At 36.3% G+C, this 18,083-nt stretch overlaps 1 protein-coding gene across 6 annotated transcripts in view; it reads left to right on the forward strand.

Annotated features, from left to right (window-relative positions):
* TMPO (thymopoietin) overlaps window positions 1–13,777 on the forward strand; it is a 28,882-nt gene extending 15,105 nt beyond the window's left edge. For 3 of the 6 annotated variants that reach the window (XM_027679938.1, XM_027679936.1, XM_027679939.1), the window contains exons 2-9: window positions 58–184; window positions 1,803–1,958; window positions 3,476–3,576; window positions 8,300–8,419; window positions 8,532–8,627; window positions 9,190–9,300; window positions 10,540–10,634; window positions 11,893–13,777. In XM_027679938.1, coding sequence (XP_027535739.1) covers window positions 58–184; window positions 1,803–1,958; window positions 3,476–3,576; window positions 8,300–8,419; window positions 8,532–8,627; window positions 9,190–9,300; window positions 10,540–10,634; window positions 11,893–12,184 — 1,098 coding nt within the window. In that variant the 3' untranslated portion in view covers window positions 12,185–13,777. The remainder of the gene's footprint in view (window positions 1–57; window positions 185–1,802; window positions 1,959–3,475; window positions 3,577–8,299; window positions 8,420–8,531; window positions 8,628–9,189; window positions 9,301–10,539; window positions 10,635–11,892) is intronic. The other 3 variants (XM_027679937.1, XM_027679940.1, XM_027679942.1) reach the window with 3 other exon arrangements.
* The last annotated feature ends 4,306 nt before the right edge of the window (window positions 13,778–18,083 follow it).

The raw sequence follows: 18,083 nt of genomic DNA on the forward strand, positions 1-18,083 counted from the left end.
GTGTTCTGTATTAACTGTAAACACCCTGTCTCTCCTTTCTCCCTCACACACTCACAGAAAGCTACGAAGAAAACTGACAAACCCAGGCCAGAGGAGAAGGATGATCTAGATATAACAGAGATGAGTAATGAAGACCTTCAAGAGCAACTTGTGAAGTACGGAATAAATCCTGGCCCAATTGTAGGTGGGTCAACTGAACTAGCAAATACTCATCTGTTTAACATATTTCTCACTAAACCTCACTTGTGAGTGCTCTAACCTCCTCTGATACAGTTACTTATTAATACCAGTGCTGTTTCAATACTACTTCCTACTTAGGATGTTTTCATTGAACTATTTACATTAAGACTTGAAGCATTGCAGTGTAGGCAAGTCTGCAGTCTGCTCCTCTTGTGCTCTAGGCCAGCTGGAGATGTTCCAACTTCTGTTCTGAAGCTGTGTAACTATTAGTTAAAGTTCAGTGCTGGGGTAATTAGGTCTTCTGATACACAGGTTGAGATCCGGGCCCACGTAAATAGAAATTACATCTTACATAATAACCTAATAGCATTGAGAGCAGAATGAGAACAGGGAACTTCCCTTTCCCTAGAGCATTTCCTACTCACTGCATTGTGCAGGAATGTTTTTCTTTGCTAATGTTTTTTTCTGGCCCTTTGAGCCCAGAATTCTGTTCTTCGTGCTGGCCTACATCAGGAGTAGTCCTGACCCCAGCCTAATCTCCTGCCCTGAGCAGTCATCTGTGATGTAGGATCAAAGCGCCTTGCCTTTCAGATTGTGCACTAGCCTAATGGCAAGGGGATTTGATTTCACAACTCTTCAAAAAAAGATTGTTGTCTGTAGCATGCTGAGCCTTCTGTGGAATGTCCTTGAAATCCTAGGTGGATGGAAATGTCAGTGATGAAGACTGCAGTCCTGTATGTATTCAAAGTCTTATGCACAGTATTTTCAGTTAGCTGATTCTGTATGCTTTCCCATGCAACCTGTTCCTCTTGGATGGTATTCAAATCTGCAAAACTCAAGAACCTGTGCAATCCACTGGAAAGATGTTCAAATTTGGTCTAATTAAAAGCCTTTAGTTCTTAGAGGGTATGGATTCTGTTTCTTGAGTCTGCAACTTCTTTTTAAGGGTGGTTTCCTCTTATCTGAAAAATTCTAAGGTTAGAATTTTTTTTTCTGCAGTTCAGGCACCAGTCACCTCTACAGACTTTTGCCAGCACAGTCCTGAAGTGGAAGTGTATGACTTGATACCTTTTAAACATCTGTCCTCGTAGATCAAGGGAACCAACCTAATGGCTAGACCAGCAAACAAAGTTCTGGTTTTGCTGCTTGCTTGTACCATCTCTGATACTTATGGGACTCAATTCACCAACAAGGCACAGGCTAAAGTTGAAGGGGCATTAATTCCAGGGTAAAGGAATTAAGAGAATAGTAGTGCAATCTGCATGGAAACTATTGCCTTTGAAATTTCAGACTCACTAAATTTTTTGTGAGGGCATAACAACTTATGTATTGCAGCATATGAAACAAAACATGTAAGAAACAGGTAAATTCCCTTTCCATTGATTTCATTTTCATAACTTTCAGTGTACAAAGAGGTTCATAATTTATCTAAAAATTCTCTTAAACCAAAAAGTTAGAAGCCTTAGAGGCAGAGTTATGTAGCTAGAGGTATGCATTATGGGCCATACAAACTGATTAAAAATAAATAATATTCCCAAGGAATATGTATCAGCCAAGTTCTATCAATCAAGTCAGGAAAGATGAAAACTGTATCTTTAGCATGTATCCTTCCTTTGTTATAGCTACTACTAGGAAACTTTATGAGAAAAAGCTGTTGAAACTGATGGAGCAAGGTCCTGAACTGAAGGCACCTGTGCCTCTCCCAGCGATTTCAGCTACTGAGAACACCAGACAGAATGGAAACAGTGATTCTGACCAGTACAGTGACAATGAAGAAGGTAGGACTAAAGTGAAACTTGCATGGGAATGATTCAAATTATATATCAATAATACTTGCAGTAGAAATACCTAAAGAGGGTATGGTCTTGCTGTTAGGTGAGGCTGTAAGGCACTGCTGTGAACCATGTGAGTCGTGCTTCATCACAGAGTACTAGCACAGTGATCCAAGTGCCTGTTCTGGGAAAGGACAGGCTTTGCTACTGAACTTTTATCCATTTGCCCCAGACTGGAGCCTGTAAATCTGAGAGATAGAGAACTGTGTATTAGGTGTTAAGGTGTTCTTTGCACTTCATACGTAAGTACCAGTGCAGTTTTGTCGTACGGTGCTCACAGCAATTATTTACTATGGGATAGCAAATGAATGTTTGTTTATTAAACTTTTGTACTTTTTTTTAATGTCTCGCTTATGACTCAATCCCTTTTATGCTCTGTTCCTTATAGATTTAGTTTGGGGTGGGTTGATTGGTTGGTCCTGCGTGTGTTTTTTTTGTGGTTTTAATATCAAGTTTGTATCAAAAAGGTGTAGTGGGGGAAGTGGAACCTAAATCACACTGTCGTACATCTTACAAAAAGTAAAAGTATAGGCTTTAAAGAGTGACATGAGTGGAGTGTTAGAAGATGCTTATTTATAGTGTGGTTTGGTTTTGGGGGTGGGGTTGTTCTTGTTGTTTTTACAGGAATTTCTATGGAGGTAGGATAGAAAGGGTTGAATTACAGTTAGTAATTCGGTTGATCTCCCTTGCATATTTGAGCTTGTTTTTCAACTTTTCTCTCTTGCACTTTCAAGGGGGAAGGGGTGTTAGAGATTGATTTATTTATTTTTGGGACAGCCAAGAGCCCAGTCACAACTGACAGCTACCCCCTTATAGTTACATATGCTTCATCTAATTACTGAACTGTTCAAATGCTGGGGAAAAACCTCAAACCCAAACAATCCCCTTCCATGCTCACCAAAAAAAGAAGGTTTCTGTAAATAAACCCTAAATAAGTTGGTGTAAATGCTATTAGAATTAGAATTTTAGAAAAGCAGTGGAAATAATACATTCTCTTATTGATGACTGCTAACCACTTACCTTTCTATGGCATCAAAACTGGAGTTTTATATAAAAGGACATCTTAAAGGAAACAAAACCGACAACATCTAATGATGTTGAAAAGCTTCAATACTCATACTACAATCAATCGTAGAATGGTACTTCGGTTAAAGGAATTGCAATTTGATACCAGTTTCTAAATGGAACTGCTGGATTGGTCAAAGCTTATCTGAAATGTAGAATTTTTAGGACAAAATGTAAATACTTGGGTCAGTGTTTTAAAATAATTTTAAAGTTATTCAGAAGTCTTAGTTCTTCTGCATTTAATGGAGAAACATACCTGTTTCTCACAGCTTTTTAAGGAAATGGTAACTCAGAGTTTGTTGCCTCTTAAAGTGAATTTTTATTAAAATACAGGAGGGTTCAACTAGTACAACAACCAGTAGTATTATAGAAACTAGTTATATTAAACCTGGTTGCAGATCCGAAGACCGAGCTGAGGCTTGAGAAGAGAGAACCACTGAAAGCCCGGACGAAGACGCCAGTAGCACTGAAACAAAAAAGAGTTGTTGAACACAACCAGGTATGTTTAATTTAGTGGCACGTGGAATAGCTACTAACTGCAGGTGATGTGCTCACTAAACACCTTACTACTTTTAACATAATCACATTTGATTAAGTGAGCTATGATGTTTTTTTAAAAGTTCTTTCGGAAAGCCTGTTCTAATACAGCATGAAAATCTTGTGAATTAACTATAGGTGCCATTTTTAGCCTGTCTAATAATGTTAAAAGTTTGACTTTAATGTTCTAGTCTGACTTGCCAGCTGCTATAGCACCTCCTAGAGAAGAATAGTAGGCAACCTTAACATATTTAGTTTTGGAAACCTGACAGGTTTTTAAGTCACATGGGCTGATGTCATCCTGTGGGATGTTTGTGATCAACTCAATTTAATAAAAGCAGCAGTTTCTCAAGAAAAAAAAGTTTGGAAAAAGGGGTGGGTTTTTTATTTTTAAAAAATGTTTTTAAATACATACATATACACCACATATATATATGGTTTGATATCTATGGATATATGTCTGCATTTTAAATAAATCTGTTTAATGATTCATTTAAATATAATACATGAAGTAATGTATTTCAGTATATGCCTAGGTGTGTGTTTGTATACACATATAGTAGCTATCTATATAATATTTTTTCTTCAACTATGTTTGTAGTAGCAATACTAGGTAGACATGAATTTGTTTAAAAGCTGATCCTAAGAAGAAAAATAATAAATACCAAGTTTAGATCTTGCTGTATGTACCACTTGTCCTTTACTTATAAATAATATTAGTTCTGTTGACTTGACTAAAGAGGGATTTTACAGAAGCACTTTAGATTTCCAAACTGCTCAATTCTGGATTTGTTAGTTGGTGGCTGATCTGTCCTTGTGATGTGACAGTGACAGTGTCACTAAATACACTGTTCCCCAGCTTAGGTTAGGGGGTCTTTATGTTTTCATCTGACCAATAAGTAGAGAGGTTTTGCTACAGTAAAGGACTTGTACAGAAAACATTCAGTAATTCAGAATTTGACTTGTTAATTGCTTGGTGTATTTTAGCAGATCACAGTGACTTTTCTCAATACTTCGTGGTAAATGCTAGATACTTGCAATTTAGATAGTGTGTGTATATAAACGTGCTTTTACTATGAATGTCTCTTGAAGCAGGTAATATGCTTTACCTTATCATTTTCTGTGTGATCTTGAGTAATACAGTAGTTATGGAGATTTATAACTAGTTCTGCTTTTATAAATTGGATTTTTAGAGTACAAGCTGAACAGATTTCACTTCTGTAAATCAAAATACACATGTAATTCAACGCACCAAATGTTCCTTAATTTATTCAGCCAACTTCTGCTCGTGATGGTCTTCATAATGGACTTCTGAATCTTTAGATTCTTGTATTTTAAGAATTGCTTTTTTTCTAAATTGCTGTTCAGCCAGAAATCCCTGCCAGATTCAGTGTAATAGAGATACTTAATTCTGCTATGAACAAACAAAAATTCTGGTCTTCAGGAACCCACTTACAGAATAAAAGGCAAGAGATATATAGTGAGATATTTTTGTGGCATTTTCAAGTGATGATTGTTTACTAAATTCTTGGTCATCCTATTTCACTGTATTAATATTAGGTTATTACCTGTTTTGTCTTGCAATCTTACATGTGCAGTCTGGATGCAATGTTTTGCAACTTACATATTTTAATTACCAGTAGTTAATCAAAGGAATATCACTTGATTAATCAAAAATTGATCTAATTTCAGAATTATGTTTAATTCCTCAGAAAATGTAACTCTTATCTTGTTAAACCTTCTACCTTGCAACTCCTGATTGCTGTGTTAAAAAAAAAAGAAACCAACAAAAAACAACATCTGAAAAAACCCTAACAAACACCCCCACCAACCCCCACAAAAATTTTCTTGAGGCCAAAAACAACTCAATGATTTTGGCTAGCAAATGTGCGCAGTTATATATTTTGATGAGAATAAAACCTGAAGATGGAGAAGTTTGGAGGTTTTTTCTTTCTTCTGTGGAATCGGATCTTAGGTTTTCAGCTAGTACATCAAGGAACTATACTCGTTTTGCAGAATTATTGCAGTTGTCATGCACTGTGTGGCACTGGCTCAAAGATTATGAGGCTCTGAAGAGTGGTGGGCAGCGTGGTGTGAGCAGACTTCCTAGTTACTTCTAGGTCCTGTGCAGCCCTAGTTTTAGCCCAGACATAGACAGCTGACAAGATTGTCTGTCCTTCGGCAAGGATAGGTGTTGCTTTTCTCTTGAGAAGAGAGTGCAAATAAATAGTCACTAAGCAGACTGCTGCAAGAGAAATTGGGTGGGGAGGTTGAGCAGGCTTATGGGCCTCATCAGTTAGTTAGCAGTGGAGGGCTGAATGAACTTTAGCTCAGCTGTTTGTCTTTAATTATGTTTAATTAGCTCCTCATAGTGAACTGGAAAAATTGGCAGAAAACCTAATTTGAATTCCCCCTTCTAATCTGGTAGGTGAATGTAGAATTCAAACTCTCTCTCTACATATATACTCTCAGGCCTCAGTAAATGGCAGCAGACAGAAAGAGGCAGGCTAAACAATAAATTTTAAAGAGTAATGTACAACTACTCTCTCTCCTTGAGACTTTGGAAAGTGACATTCTGCATGTGGTATGTTCTGCTCCTCCTTCCTGAATTTTTTTTTTTTGACTACCTGGATTGTTGGTGTATTAAAAATAAAACTTGCAGCATTGCAGCTGCTGACGTACAAATTTTATGTGGCATACACCCAATAAAAAGCTTTGTAAATGATAACTGAGGTGAAGTCATAATCTGTAACTTCGCTGTTCATGAGTAGTATGACAGTTAAAAGCACATGCTGAATAGTGCTTGCATACCACACCATTGTAGTTTCTCTGGTTACATAGGTGTCGGTGTACCTAAACAAGTGTTACATTCGAATAGGACTAGAGGCCTGCTCAGTTGACAGTGAGGATAACCATAACTGTAGACAACAATTTTTCTTTTTTTTTTTTAATTATTTTGTTTGTTGACTGTGCTCTGCTGAAGTATGGTTGAGTCTTATGCAGTAGATTCTTGTTTTTTCCTAGACTTTTAATGCAAGAAAAAAATTGAAACTTGGTACTTAAAACATGACTGAAGCATCTGGAGAACACAGAGAGGCAGTTATTAGTGAAGTACTTTTAACTTTTCGTTAGAAGATAAGTAATTCCTAGTCAAACAGTCTGGAATGAGAGGAATTAGGATGAGAGGACTGTCTTACTGCCTTCTTTAGTGGACTGTGTTTGAGTAGAACCACTCTGAAATTAGTATTGTCCCCAAAGCTTCTAAAGAACACCTCTCAAATAAAAAGTGTATGAGGTTGAGGTGGGGAGCCATGATTGTAGGTTGCAGATTAAACGTTTCTTAAGGAAGAGAGGACAGTGTCTGGTGAATATTTAAAGAGGGGTTGTAAGATGTTTCATCAGAAGTCTGCTTGAATTGTAAAGAAATTTTGAGAATTAGACCAAAATCTACAATTCTGTATAAAACACCTGAATCTGTTGGGACCTGAGATCTGTACATTTGTTTTTTTAAAGTACTTCAGTGACTTTGGAATAAAGTGAAACACTTGTGCTCCCTCTGCTGGGTATGTAGTTGCTATAATATAGGACTCATCACAGAATCATAAAACTGCTCAGCTTCTAGTTTCACTGTCCCCTCTCAATAAATAAATACTTTTCAGCCTGTTCTCTCAACACGTTGTTTTGGGGCTGATGATGTTCTAGTGAAATTATTTCTGCTGTTGGACCTGTAACTGACAATTGGACCAGTGTGCGTAACTTTGATCAGAACTGAGTGTGACTTCCAAAAACTTGGTAATACATCACTGTATGAGGTGTTAATTTGCAAAGATTTCAGTTATAACAAAGTAACAATTTTTTTTTTCTAAACTTAACCAAATAAAAAGGAAAATCTTATATGTAATCTAGAAGAAGCAGGCCTTCATCTCCCATTCCCTCCTGGGATTAGTTTTGAGGAGGATATTTTCCTTGAGCATAAAACTAGAAAGAAAGCATAGGGAGTGATCTGTGTTAATGGCTATAAGAGTTTGGTGCTTTATGTTGTTACTTAGATTTGTAAAGATTTGTGTCAGGCTTGATCTTTTAAGCCTATTGTTATGTGAGAATTTTTAGTTTCACCTCTCTATATGGAACCTTGTAAGATTATAAAGTATCTCTACATGACCCCTGTGGAGACCCCTGGAGATTAGTTCCTGTTGAAATGTAGGTGGCTGTGCATAAACCATTCCTATCTCTGCTTGAGAGAACAGAGCCCTATCTGTGTAGAGAAGAAGGGGATGCTTTCTGCTTATGCTCATAGATTTTTTTTTTTTTTTTTTTTTTTGGTGTGTGTGTGTAGGCAGGTAATGTAATGGGCCTGAAAGCTTCATGTTGTATGCCTATGACTTCATGTAACTACTCACAGTTTTAGTTAGCTCACTCTATTGCAGTGAGCAAATTAGCAGTTTTTACTGTTGGGCATTATCTACTCACTTCTATATTTAAACAATAATGTACTCTAATGTTGTAAGTATTGTGGTCAACTCTACTAATCTAGCAGGCTATTATTGAACGTATTAGGATCCATTTTTTTTGATCATAGACATGTTTCTTTTGGAGTATGCATGCTATTTTAGCTTTTGGTTATGAGTATCCAATGTTGGCAGCTGGTTTTCATGTATGTGATCATGTGTTTGATGCTTGAATAGACCTATTTTCAAGATGAAGTTACTGAGACTGTCTGGACAAGTGGATCTTCAAAAAGTGGACCTCTCCAGGCATTTTCTAGGGAGTCTACAAGAGTGTCAAGAAGAACACCAAGAAAAAGGGTGATGAGAGGCTTATTTTAAGACAAGCTTTTTTTTTTTTTTTCTTCTCACTGTTAGGGTCCCAGTGACTATTTTATTCAATTGTTTTCTTTTGTTTGTTTTAAACAAACAGGTGGAAGCTACAGTACAGTTGCCTATAGATGATGCTGTAATATCAGAGAGTACTCCCATAACTGAAACTATATTGACTTCAAGCAACGAGACCCTAGTAAATATGCTTAGTAAATATGTTTAATCAATGGTGCAAGTGGCATTCTTCTGTAATGTGTCTTCACTGACAGAATCATTCTGTTTTGGACAGATCAAAGTCTGTTTTAAGGAAAGTAAGACTATTCAATAGTCTTGAAACTACATATTCAGTGTCTGGTTTAGTACTTAATGCTGTTCACTTTGAAATGGGACTAGGTAGACACCTAGGTCCCATCTGATGTCTTCTGGGGGGGAGGGTTGAAAAGAACGAATTTAAAAGCTTAGATATTTTTCTTAATTTATTGAAGTACATGCAAAATATTTGCTTTTAAGTTTGGCTTTTCTTGTGAACTAAAGAGCTTTTATGTTTCTCAATGGCTTAAAAGAAACTGCTTGGAATGAGAAGCTGTATGTTTCCTGTGCTTGTTTCAGAGTATGTGTTACATAACCTTCTTGAGTTAACTCCTAACATGCATATATTCAATGCACATAGAGGTTTTGTTGTTTGGTTCTACCACCTTGCCCCTTTTCATTTTGTATGTTGGCTGTCTCTGAGTTTGAACAATTTTGAATCTCGGCAGGTTGTCAATAGGGTGCCTGGAAATTTCAAGCATGCAGCTCCTACGCTGTCAGTCAGTGAACTCTCAGACATGCCCAGAAGAACACCAAAGAAACCACTGATGACAGCTGAAGTAAATAAATTAAAACTTAGATTGCTCTTGCTTGCTCTTTGTGAACAAAATTCTTGTGTGTATGTGCTTACTTCTGAGTACAGAGGGGGTGGAGGATGTCATTGCCCAGGTGACAGTCAATATAAATTAGTGTGGTCACATGACATGAGACAGTATAAACTTATTTTTATCTTCCCCTTTCAGATTTGGGGGGGCAGTGTGTGTGAAAATCTTTTCTTTCTTTTTCCTCAGACAAATATGTTGTGATGTATTATTTCTCTGTTTGTTGCTCTTTTTCTGAACAAAATAAAGATTTTGTTTTTCTTTTAAATTCTTTGAATAGCTCAAAATAGAGCAGAATTGGGCCATCTACCTTTGATCTTGTAGATAAGCCTATCCTGAAAAAACACAATGCGCTTTAATTTAGGGAATCGAGCAGTAGGATTACTTTAGACCAAACACCTGAATTAAAAAAGCATCTGTAGATTCCTGTCAGTTATCAAGAAAGAAAATAATTCTTTTACTGTTAACCTATTCAAGCTGTCAAAACTATATCTCTTGGAGAACTGTCTAAAGCACCTGCAAGTATATGTAATTGTGTTAATGTCATACTGTAATATTGTGGAATTTTACATTGCAAGATAATGCTTGTCTGAATTTAAATGGAGTTCATTGCTTTGTGTAGTTACTGTAGATAAAACTTCTATTAACACTTCATTTACAATATGACTGGAATGTAGACTTATTTATCAAATAGAAGGTTGTGGGAAAACTTAATGTTCTATTCCAAGCTGCTGATGTTTTTTTCTATCAGTATTTTACTGTGCTATGGGATTGTTTATTACAGCAAGAAGAGACAGATTACCCACATCAGTGCCTTTTAAATCATGTTCACTACAACCAATGTTGTGATCTGCTCAACACAGCCATGATAGAGGTGATGGTTAAGTTTTTGGGTTTTTCGTCATCCACATCATTGGCTGACAGGTGTATAGTATGTATACAATATATTCTTTCTCTTAAAGGAAACTGAGGAGATCTCTGAATGCTTTAAGATACCAAAAGTGACCAGACTTCTGCCAATAATTAAGGTTAAATGAAATTCTTAAACCCAAGAATTAAACTTCTTGGGTATCACTGGGTGACTCATTCATTCTTACAAATTGCACATGGTTGTGGTCACTGAGATAGCTATGCAGAAGCTTTTTGTTTTTCTTTCTGCTTGGTCTGCTTGGCCTCTAACTGTTTTTGGTTTCCTAGGTGCTGGAGAGAACTGCTACAGAAGAAAGAAGAGTAGAAAGGGATATTCTGAAAGAAATGTTCCCATATGAAGCATCAACACCTACAGGAATTAGGTATTTCTAAGGTTTATGGGGGCTTGTTTGTCAGTTCTCTTAAACCAGTTTAAGCTGAATTGTATCAATATAATCTTTTGATTATATTGATAGATTTCTGAGGAACAGTTTTTGCACTTTAGCTCAATGACATTTTTGATGGCCACCTAGTTCTTCTGTTCTATATACAAGTTTTGTTAGCCAAAATAGCTCGTTCTTTATTTAAATTGGGGGAGGGAAAACAGGATAGTACTATAATAGGAATTATTATTGGAACCTCTGGGTGCTGGAAGTTAAAGGGAAAGGGCTTTTCTGTGATAATGACTTGCGGTATTTAAGTTTTTAGCTAGATGCAACTCCATTAGGCCTGCTGTTAAATTAACGTAAAAAGTATATTTGAGTTTTCTTTTGCAAAGCCAAGAAGAATTTTCACATACCCTACCTTTTTCTTTAAGTAGCAGTCCTGTTGTAGTCAAAGATTACTCTTAGTATGAATAAGATGGCATCTAGGAAGGGCTATTAAGTTTTTGTGTGCAACTTTATATTTAAACAAAAATTGAAGCAACCCTATGGTTAATTAGGCAATTCAAAAAACTCTGCCCTGTTTACAGAATGAGAAAAAGTTCCTTGTGTTAAGATGTGAAATCACCTCCTGTGTTTCCAACATATTCATTTTAGCTTCAATTTAAACTGCAATTGCATAAAGTCTGAACCATAAGAAAAATATACAGTACCAGTTACTACTACTGTGGTGTATTGCTGACCACTCAGGTTTGCTTTGTCTTGTTTTTGAGGTCTAGTTAAATCTATACCACTTTTAAGATAAAAATTATTAAATTATGTATACTCCTTGTCTATAAGGACTTGGCAACGTATGTGTTTTTTTTAATCCTTACTGCTTTGTCTTCTGACTCTGTGTATTGGCTTAGCCATTAGAAGATATTTTATTGGCCAGAGATAATCTTATGTTTAGAAATTCCAGCAAGGCTACATAAGTGATCATTAAAGAAGCAAACAGAGACAATTCCTAGAGTTTTATTGCCAGTTATGATCCTTTTATGTGGATAGGGTAAAGTGGCATTTGAGAGTTTTGGGGTGTTTGTTTGAACACTGAATGATTAACATATCTATGATTATTATTTTGGGAGTTTGATGGATATTTCAGGTACTGAATTCACCAGAAATAATTAAGTTCTTTAATTATACTAAAACTTTCCTATGTACTTTAGATTGCTCTTTTAAATATGCAATATTTCAATTTGTTTTTTTTAATTAACAGTGCTAGCTGCCGTAGACCAATCAAAGGAGCTGCTAGCCGACCTATAGAGCACAGTGACTTCAGAATGGATGAAAGTTTCTCTAAGTATGTTGAAAAATATGGTACCTCGACTGACATCAAGTCGGAGAAACTACCAAGAAAAAAAGAACGGTCCATTCCCCTGTGGATAAAAGTTCTTCTCTTTGTTGTTGTTTCAGTCTTCCTGTTTTTGGTTTATCAGTCAATGGAAACTAATCAAGGAAATCCTTTCTCTAAATACCTGAATATTGTCTCTCCGGGCAGTGCCAAATGAGTATCTTTCTGAAAGGCACACCCGATTTGATCTCCTATTTTTAATTGTAGAGAACTCTTCTGCCCTCTCATCGGCTCAAGGACTTCTTACAAATAATGTGATTGGAACTTGATAAATTGGATAAATGAAGAAAGATAATATTAAATGGACATCGGTAACTTTCTGGACTTTGGACTAGTAGGAGATCACTGCCATAGGAGTAACATTTTTTTAAATCTTTGAACTTTTTGTAGGCTTTATTTTTTTAATGTGGACATCATTTAAATTCACTTTTGAGAAAATGTATATTTGTTTTTGCAAGAACTTGGAAGCTGAGAAGGGCAAAAATGTAGTAAAATGTGAAGCTGTGTTTTTAAAGCTTTTCCTTTGTACAGAAAAGAAGTTGTACTTCTATCTCTAGATTATAGTGGAGGAGGATTTTAACATGGGATAAAGGGAAATGCATTTCTGTATGCATTTTTTCAGTAACAATTTGAATTTGATCTCTTAGGGTGTAGAGAGAGTACAACAACAACCTTTTCTGTAGATTACTGTAACTTTTTAGTAAATGTAACTGTAAACCTGTTTGCATTTCTGTAAAAGTATTAGTATCATATTAGTAACTCTGTTTAAGTGTAACTTCATTTAAATGTATCCCTTCATTTTAGTGCTTACAGTGTTGTAGGAATTGAATACAAAACTAATTGGCAAGAGATGTCTTAGAGGAACTTATTTATTAGTAATGTGTGGAAAATAAAAATTGCATCAATATAATTTGCTACTAAAATACTTTTTTGGGTCAAGGTTATCTGAAGTAGTCTAAATTCCAATTTAAGCAGTGGTCTTTTTTCTTTTTTAAAAAAGCGAGGTCTTTCCAACACAGCTTTATGTGATTATCTTTGAGTATTCACGTAGAGAAGTATTCTCAAAGTGTGAAAATTCCATATGAAGTTTTATTCTTATATGAAGAGGGCATTGCTGCATTTTCTGCTACAGTTTCATCTTCTAAGGTGAGATTTACTACTTTCATGCAGTTAACTATTTTTCTCAGTGGAAGCATGCTGAAACACTCTCTATTGTGTAACTTGGTTGAGCAGGCAGCTGACTTCACTACTACCAATGAAGAGTGATAAGCAACAATTTTTTTAAAGTGAATGTATACATTTTTGGTGTGCTTAAATCTGCAGCATACAGATGTTAAGTCTTATTGCTTGGTACAAAATTGCAATAAATCATACTACTTATTCTTAAAGTGCTACTTATAAAAAGCTGAGAACATTAGTTAATAGTCAATATCTTTTTACTCTAGGTACAATTATTGTGTAGACTATAGCAATGGGGAAGCTTTACTTTCTGTGAACTTTGGGACAAACATGGTAATTTGTAGCAAAGCAATAGTTTTGGGTTTTTTTTCCTGTTTAATGTTTTTTTTCCTTCTAAACTGCTTTTTTGAGTAATCTAAATAGCTAAACTTGTGTCCATCCTATAGAAAATTGTAACATAAAGCATTCACTTTTGGTGTCAAAAATGCAGAAAAATAAAAATGATTTTAATGTGTGTGGATTTTCCTTATCAAAATAAATGCATTGCTGAAAGGCAGGAAAAGCAAGACAACCAATGTATCAGTGGTGTCATTTTGTGCTGCTCCAGTCTTCCATACTGAAAAAAAAAAAAGTTAAAAATCTGATAGTAAGATCAGTTCATGTCACTTGGCGTGAGGAATATTCAGCATTCTTGCACAATAAGAGTTTTGCACTGTAATCCTTAAGCCTTTATTTATTATGTTAGACCTTTTATTTGGGTGGGAGGAGAACCTAGCCTTCATTTGCTTTTCAATGCTTAAGGAATTTCCTTTTCACTTTAAATTATCTCTTGCACAACTTTGCTGCATGTTTTAACATGAAATACATCTTTCTCTTCTAGTTACATGAAATACTTTCAGTTGACCTCCTTCAGGGATACTATTAGCATCATTTAAATAAAAACAAACCACAAACTGAACTGCGATGCAACTAATTTCATCATTCTTTCATTTTGCACTGGTTTGGAGAATCCTCTCAACTTCAGTGTTACTTCACAGATGGTAAGGAGTTTTCTACATAAGTCCTTAAAGTAACTACATGTAGGTCAGTTGTAGTTGGAAGGCAGTGCATCTTCAAGAAATTAATGGGCTTTTTATACTTGAGGCATTTAATGGTGTGAAATAGCCCTGAGACTAATACCTTTCTCTTCCTTCTTCCCCTGACCCCACATACGAATTTTTCAGCATACCTAAAGCTATTCATCTTATTCTAAGAGTAACACATGTAGCATTAGCTGAATAGTTGTATCTGCTTAAAGCCTAAATACTGCTAAGTTATTGTATACTGAAGTATACAAGTATACTGTAGTCTTTGTATCAAAGTGCTGAAGCAATAGGAGCTGGTGGGTTTTTTTTCCTTTTACACACTTTCACTTTTGTTCCATTAGTTCATCTTATCTCCTAGACAAAGGCAGGTTAACCTTTCAGAACCAATCACAAAATAGAGCAATTTTACGGAGCAGTATCCAAAATCCAGTAGCAAAAATTAATGGAGTTCTGATGTAGTAAGTATTGTTTAAGTCCTTTTTGGGGCAAGGGCTACAAAAAGCCTGGAAAAGGCCTGTGAAAGTTAATGGGCATAACAGTGTTGTTTTGACTTCATGGGGTTTGTTCTCATGATTGGTCATACTACTCAGAATGCTGTGCTGAAAATATGGCAGGTCTTGATTTACCTGTCTGAATTAGAGCTAACACAGAGCTTATGTTTTTCCCTTTAAATTGTGTGCTTATCTTTTAACATGTATACAGTCTCAGGAGCTTGGTATCAGGCTGCAAATCACTAGAGGATTTTCACTTGCAGCTTTGAGACTTAATTTTATGGCATGTGATCCATGGTGAGACTAGACGAGTAGTGTCTGAGGCAAGAAACTCTCAAGGATCTTGAATTTAAGTTCTGTGTGTGTTTTGGAACCTTGATTTGTATTTATATAGGAAACAGTGTGAAGGAATGTCGTCTTCTCCAAGTTTACTTTCTACAACAGCATGCTCAGTACTGCCTACAGAATGATTTCATGTCCCTCCTAGGCTTAGTCTGTGTGTGTTTTATTTGTTTCTTGTGGCACAACTTACAACACCCTTCACGGTATTAAAATTTCCTGCTAATTACCTTCTCAGATGGTTTTGTGGACAAAATATCTTTTTTGAAAAGTGTTGACTAGTTTACACAGAGTTAAAGCAGAGAAGCTGAGTACAAAAAGAATGCCTTTAAATAACAGAGCTCTGGAAAGAGACTGTTCAGCAGTAAAAAAATATAATTAAAGTTGTGTGGTATGTCTTGTGCATGGTATATTGGCTTGCTTTGATATGGCTGAAGTTACATATTGGGCTGAAACGCTTTAAAAAATATTTAAGACTTCATCTGACTGGAATGAGATATAGGGGTAGGTTGTGATGTATAATTTTTAATTTTGTGTTTACAAACATAGGTGTTTCAGCATACCCTATGTTGTCTGTTAATATGGCTTTTAGTGTGTGTGTTTGGTAAGACTACCTGTCTTTGTCTAAAACTGTCCTATGACCTTCACTTTTCTTTCTCCTGAGGGAGTGCACCAGTGCAACAGCAAGCTACAACAGATATATAGTACGTGCATGTGTTCATACAGCTCAGGGTCTACAAGTTAATTCAACTTGTAAAGCAGTCCTGAGGTGGCATAAACACCTCTACTATGTATGTATTGATATAAAAAAAATCCTGCAAATTTTCTGTCCCACCTCACTTTGAAGTTTTTTTTTAGCATTGGTAGTCTGTGGTTTAAAAAATGGTAACTTTTTTACCATTGCCTTATTTATTTATTATTTAGTTAAAAAATGTTATGTTTTATGGAGGAAAAACATGTAATATCTGAGAAGAATTTAGATTTTAAAAAAGATTACTAGATGAGGACACTCATGACACTGACTAAGAAGAGGGGAGGTTTCACTACTTTCTGCATTTCAGAGGATGTGAATTCCTGTTGTTCAACCTAGCAAGCTTGCTGAAGGAGATGCTGCAGTGTTAAGGCTTCCCTTGGGCTGTGAAACCCAATCCATTACTGACTCTTTAAGTCTAGTAGTTCTGGTGTTGAAACCAGGCAAGTGCACATAAAATATATGCACAACAGGAGCAGATGGTGCTGTGCTAACCTGGTTATCAAAGGTGTGGATGGTGGTTTCACTATCTCATTGTATATTTTTGAAAACAATGTCACTTGGAGTATTAGCTCATAAGAGCTTTGATTTTGTTTGCAGGCTTCACCAAAATTTTAGAACTGTAAAAGTTATTGTAAGACAGGAAATAGCCTACAATGTCGTGATTGTATGCTCTTTGGGGGGATAGGAAATGGAGGGAGGGTCATGGTGGGTGTTAATAATAGAAGGATAGATGAAATTAAGAAAGTTTGGCGTTGCCAAACTGGCATTTTCCTAAACTGATAAAGCTGAAAGAGCTACTGATTAAAAAGATGTATTTAATTTACAATAGCCCTTTTTACTGTGAATCTGACAGGTGGGCAACAAAAGTCTTCATCTGTCACTACCTTCAATGTATGTCAGAATTCAGATTGAGATGATTTGAACTACAGGCTCTTGCTACTTTTTTTTCACATCTGGGAAAGGTTGAAGATATTTCTCTGTAAAATGGTACACATTCAGCGGGAACATGTATTATCCTTGTATTGTCATGAGGCTGTGTTAGACTGCTGTTTAATAGTTCTTGTTAGTAGCACAGTTGTTAGTTGTCAGCTAAAACAAAACCCTGTTCACAGACTGTAACTCAGAAGTGTCAGTACTAGTTGAGCACATAGATCGCCATTAGGTGTCTGTAAATAAATAGTCTTCTGTTCATCCCTTATGATTGGAAGGAGCAGAGGTTTTCTATATGTTAATCAAAAGTCTGCAAGAATTGCAATCACATCCAATTTCAAGATATGAGCCTGTCTTGATCATGTTTAGAGATTATTAATGGAAAATAAATATCAGTGGTTTTTAGATAAAACATTACTAACAATTGTTTAGATTGCAAGTAATGGCAAAATGAACAATTCTGGCTTGTCGTCATTGCTGCCACTGGCAGTGAAGTGAACACTTGAGGCTCCCTGCTGGTTGCTAAATGAAGGTATTTAAAGAATGCAAGTTGAATTTGACCTTTCCTAGAAGGCAGCTGGAGTCTAGTTTATTCAAGAGGGACCTGACCAACCTTGATTTCTGTGGAAGTGCTATTAGGTGTGTGTCACTTTTGCCTGGGTGTGACAGGTCTGCCTCGTTCAACTTTGTTGTGAAACACTGAGTAGAGCCAAGGCCTAAAGGCTCTCCTTGGAAGTTTGATAGGAGCCACTGAGCTGACCAAAGGAGGGTGTTTCTTCAGTGTGGTGGTGCAGGTGTGCTGTTAGTTGCATTATGTCTCTCTGCCCATAAGTAATAGCTGGGATGTTCAGTGCATGTCTCTTGCTTAGCTGGCTTCTGCACTTATGTTGTTATGGAGCACTACAATGAAAGGTATGTGATCAAGATGGTGAAAAAATGGAGTTCTTGCCTCTTTGCTAACTGGAGAGCTGAACAGTGCTGTGCCAGTTTTATACTATGTAAATCACTAAAATGAGTGAAATCACCCTATGTTAGAAAAGGCATAGTTTAAGGTAGGTAAGGCCAAGCATGGGTCCTGTGTTCAGTAACATTCTGCTTTTCACGAACCAGTAACAAGTAATTCTGTAAGCAGCTGCAGCTGTCACAGCATAGGCCATGTCAACATGCCCTGCAAGCTTACCCTCCAAAGGTGGAATTTGGCCATGGAGCATGCAGAGTGTGGTGGCAGATCTGACTGTGCTTGGTCTTACGGCAAGCTGTGGCCAGAGCCTCCCTTTG

This window comes from Neopelma chrysocephalum, unplaced genomic scaffold (genome assembly GCF_003984885.1).
Source record: "Neopelma chrysocephalum unplaced genomic scaffold, ASM398488v2 Primary Assembly neopelma1_59, whole genome shotgun sequence".
Lineage (NCBI taxonomy): Eukaryota > Metazoa > Chordata > Aves > Passeriformes > Pipridae > Neopelma > Neopelma chrysocephalum.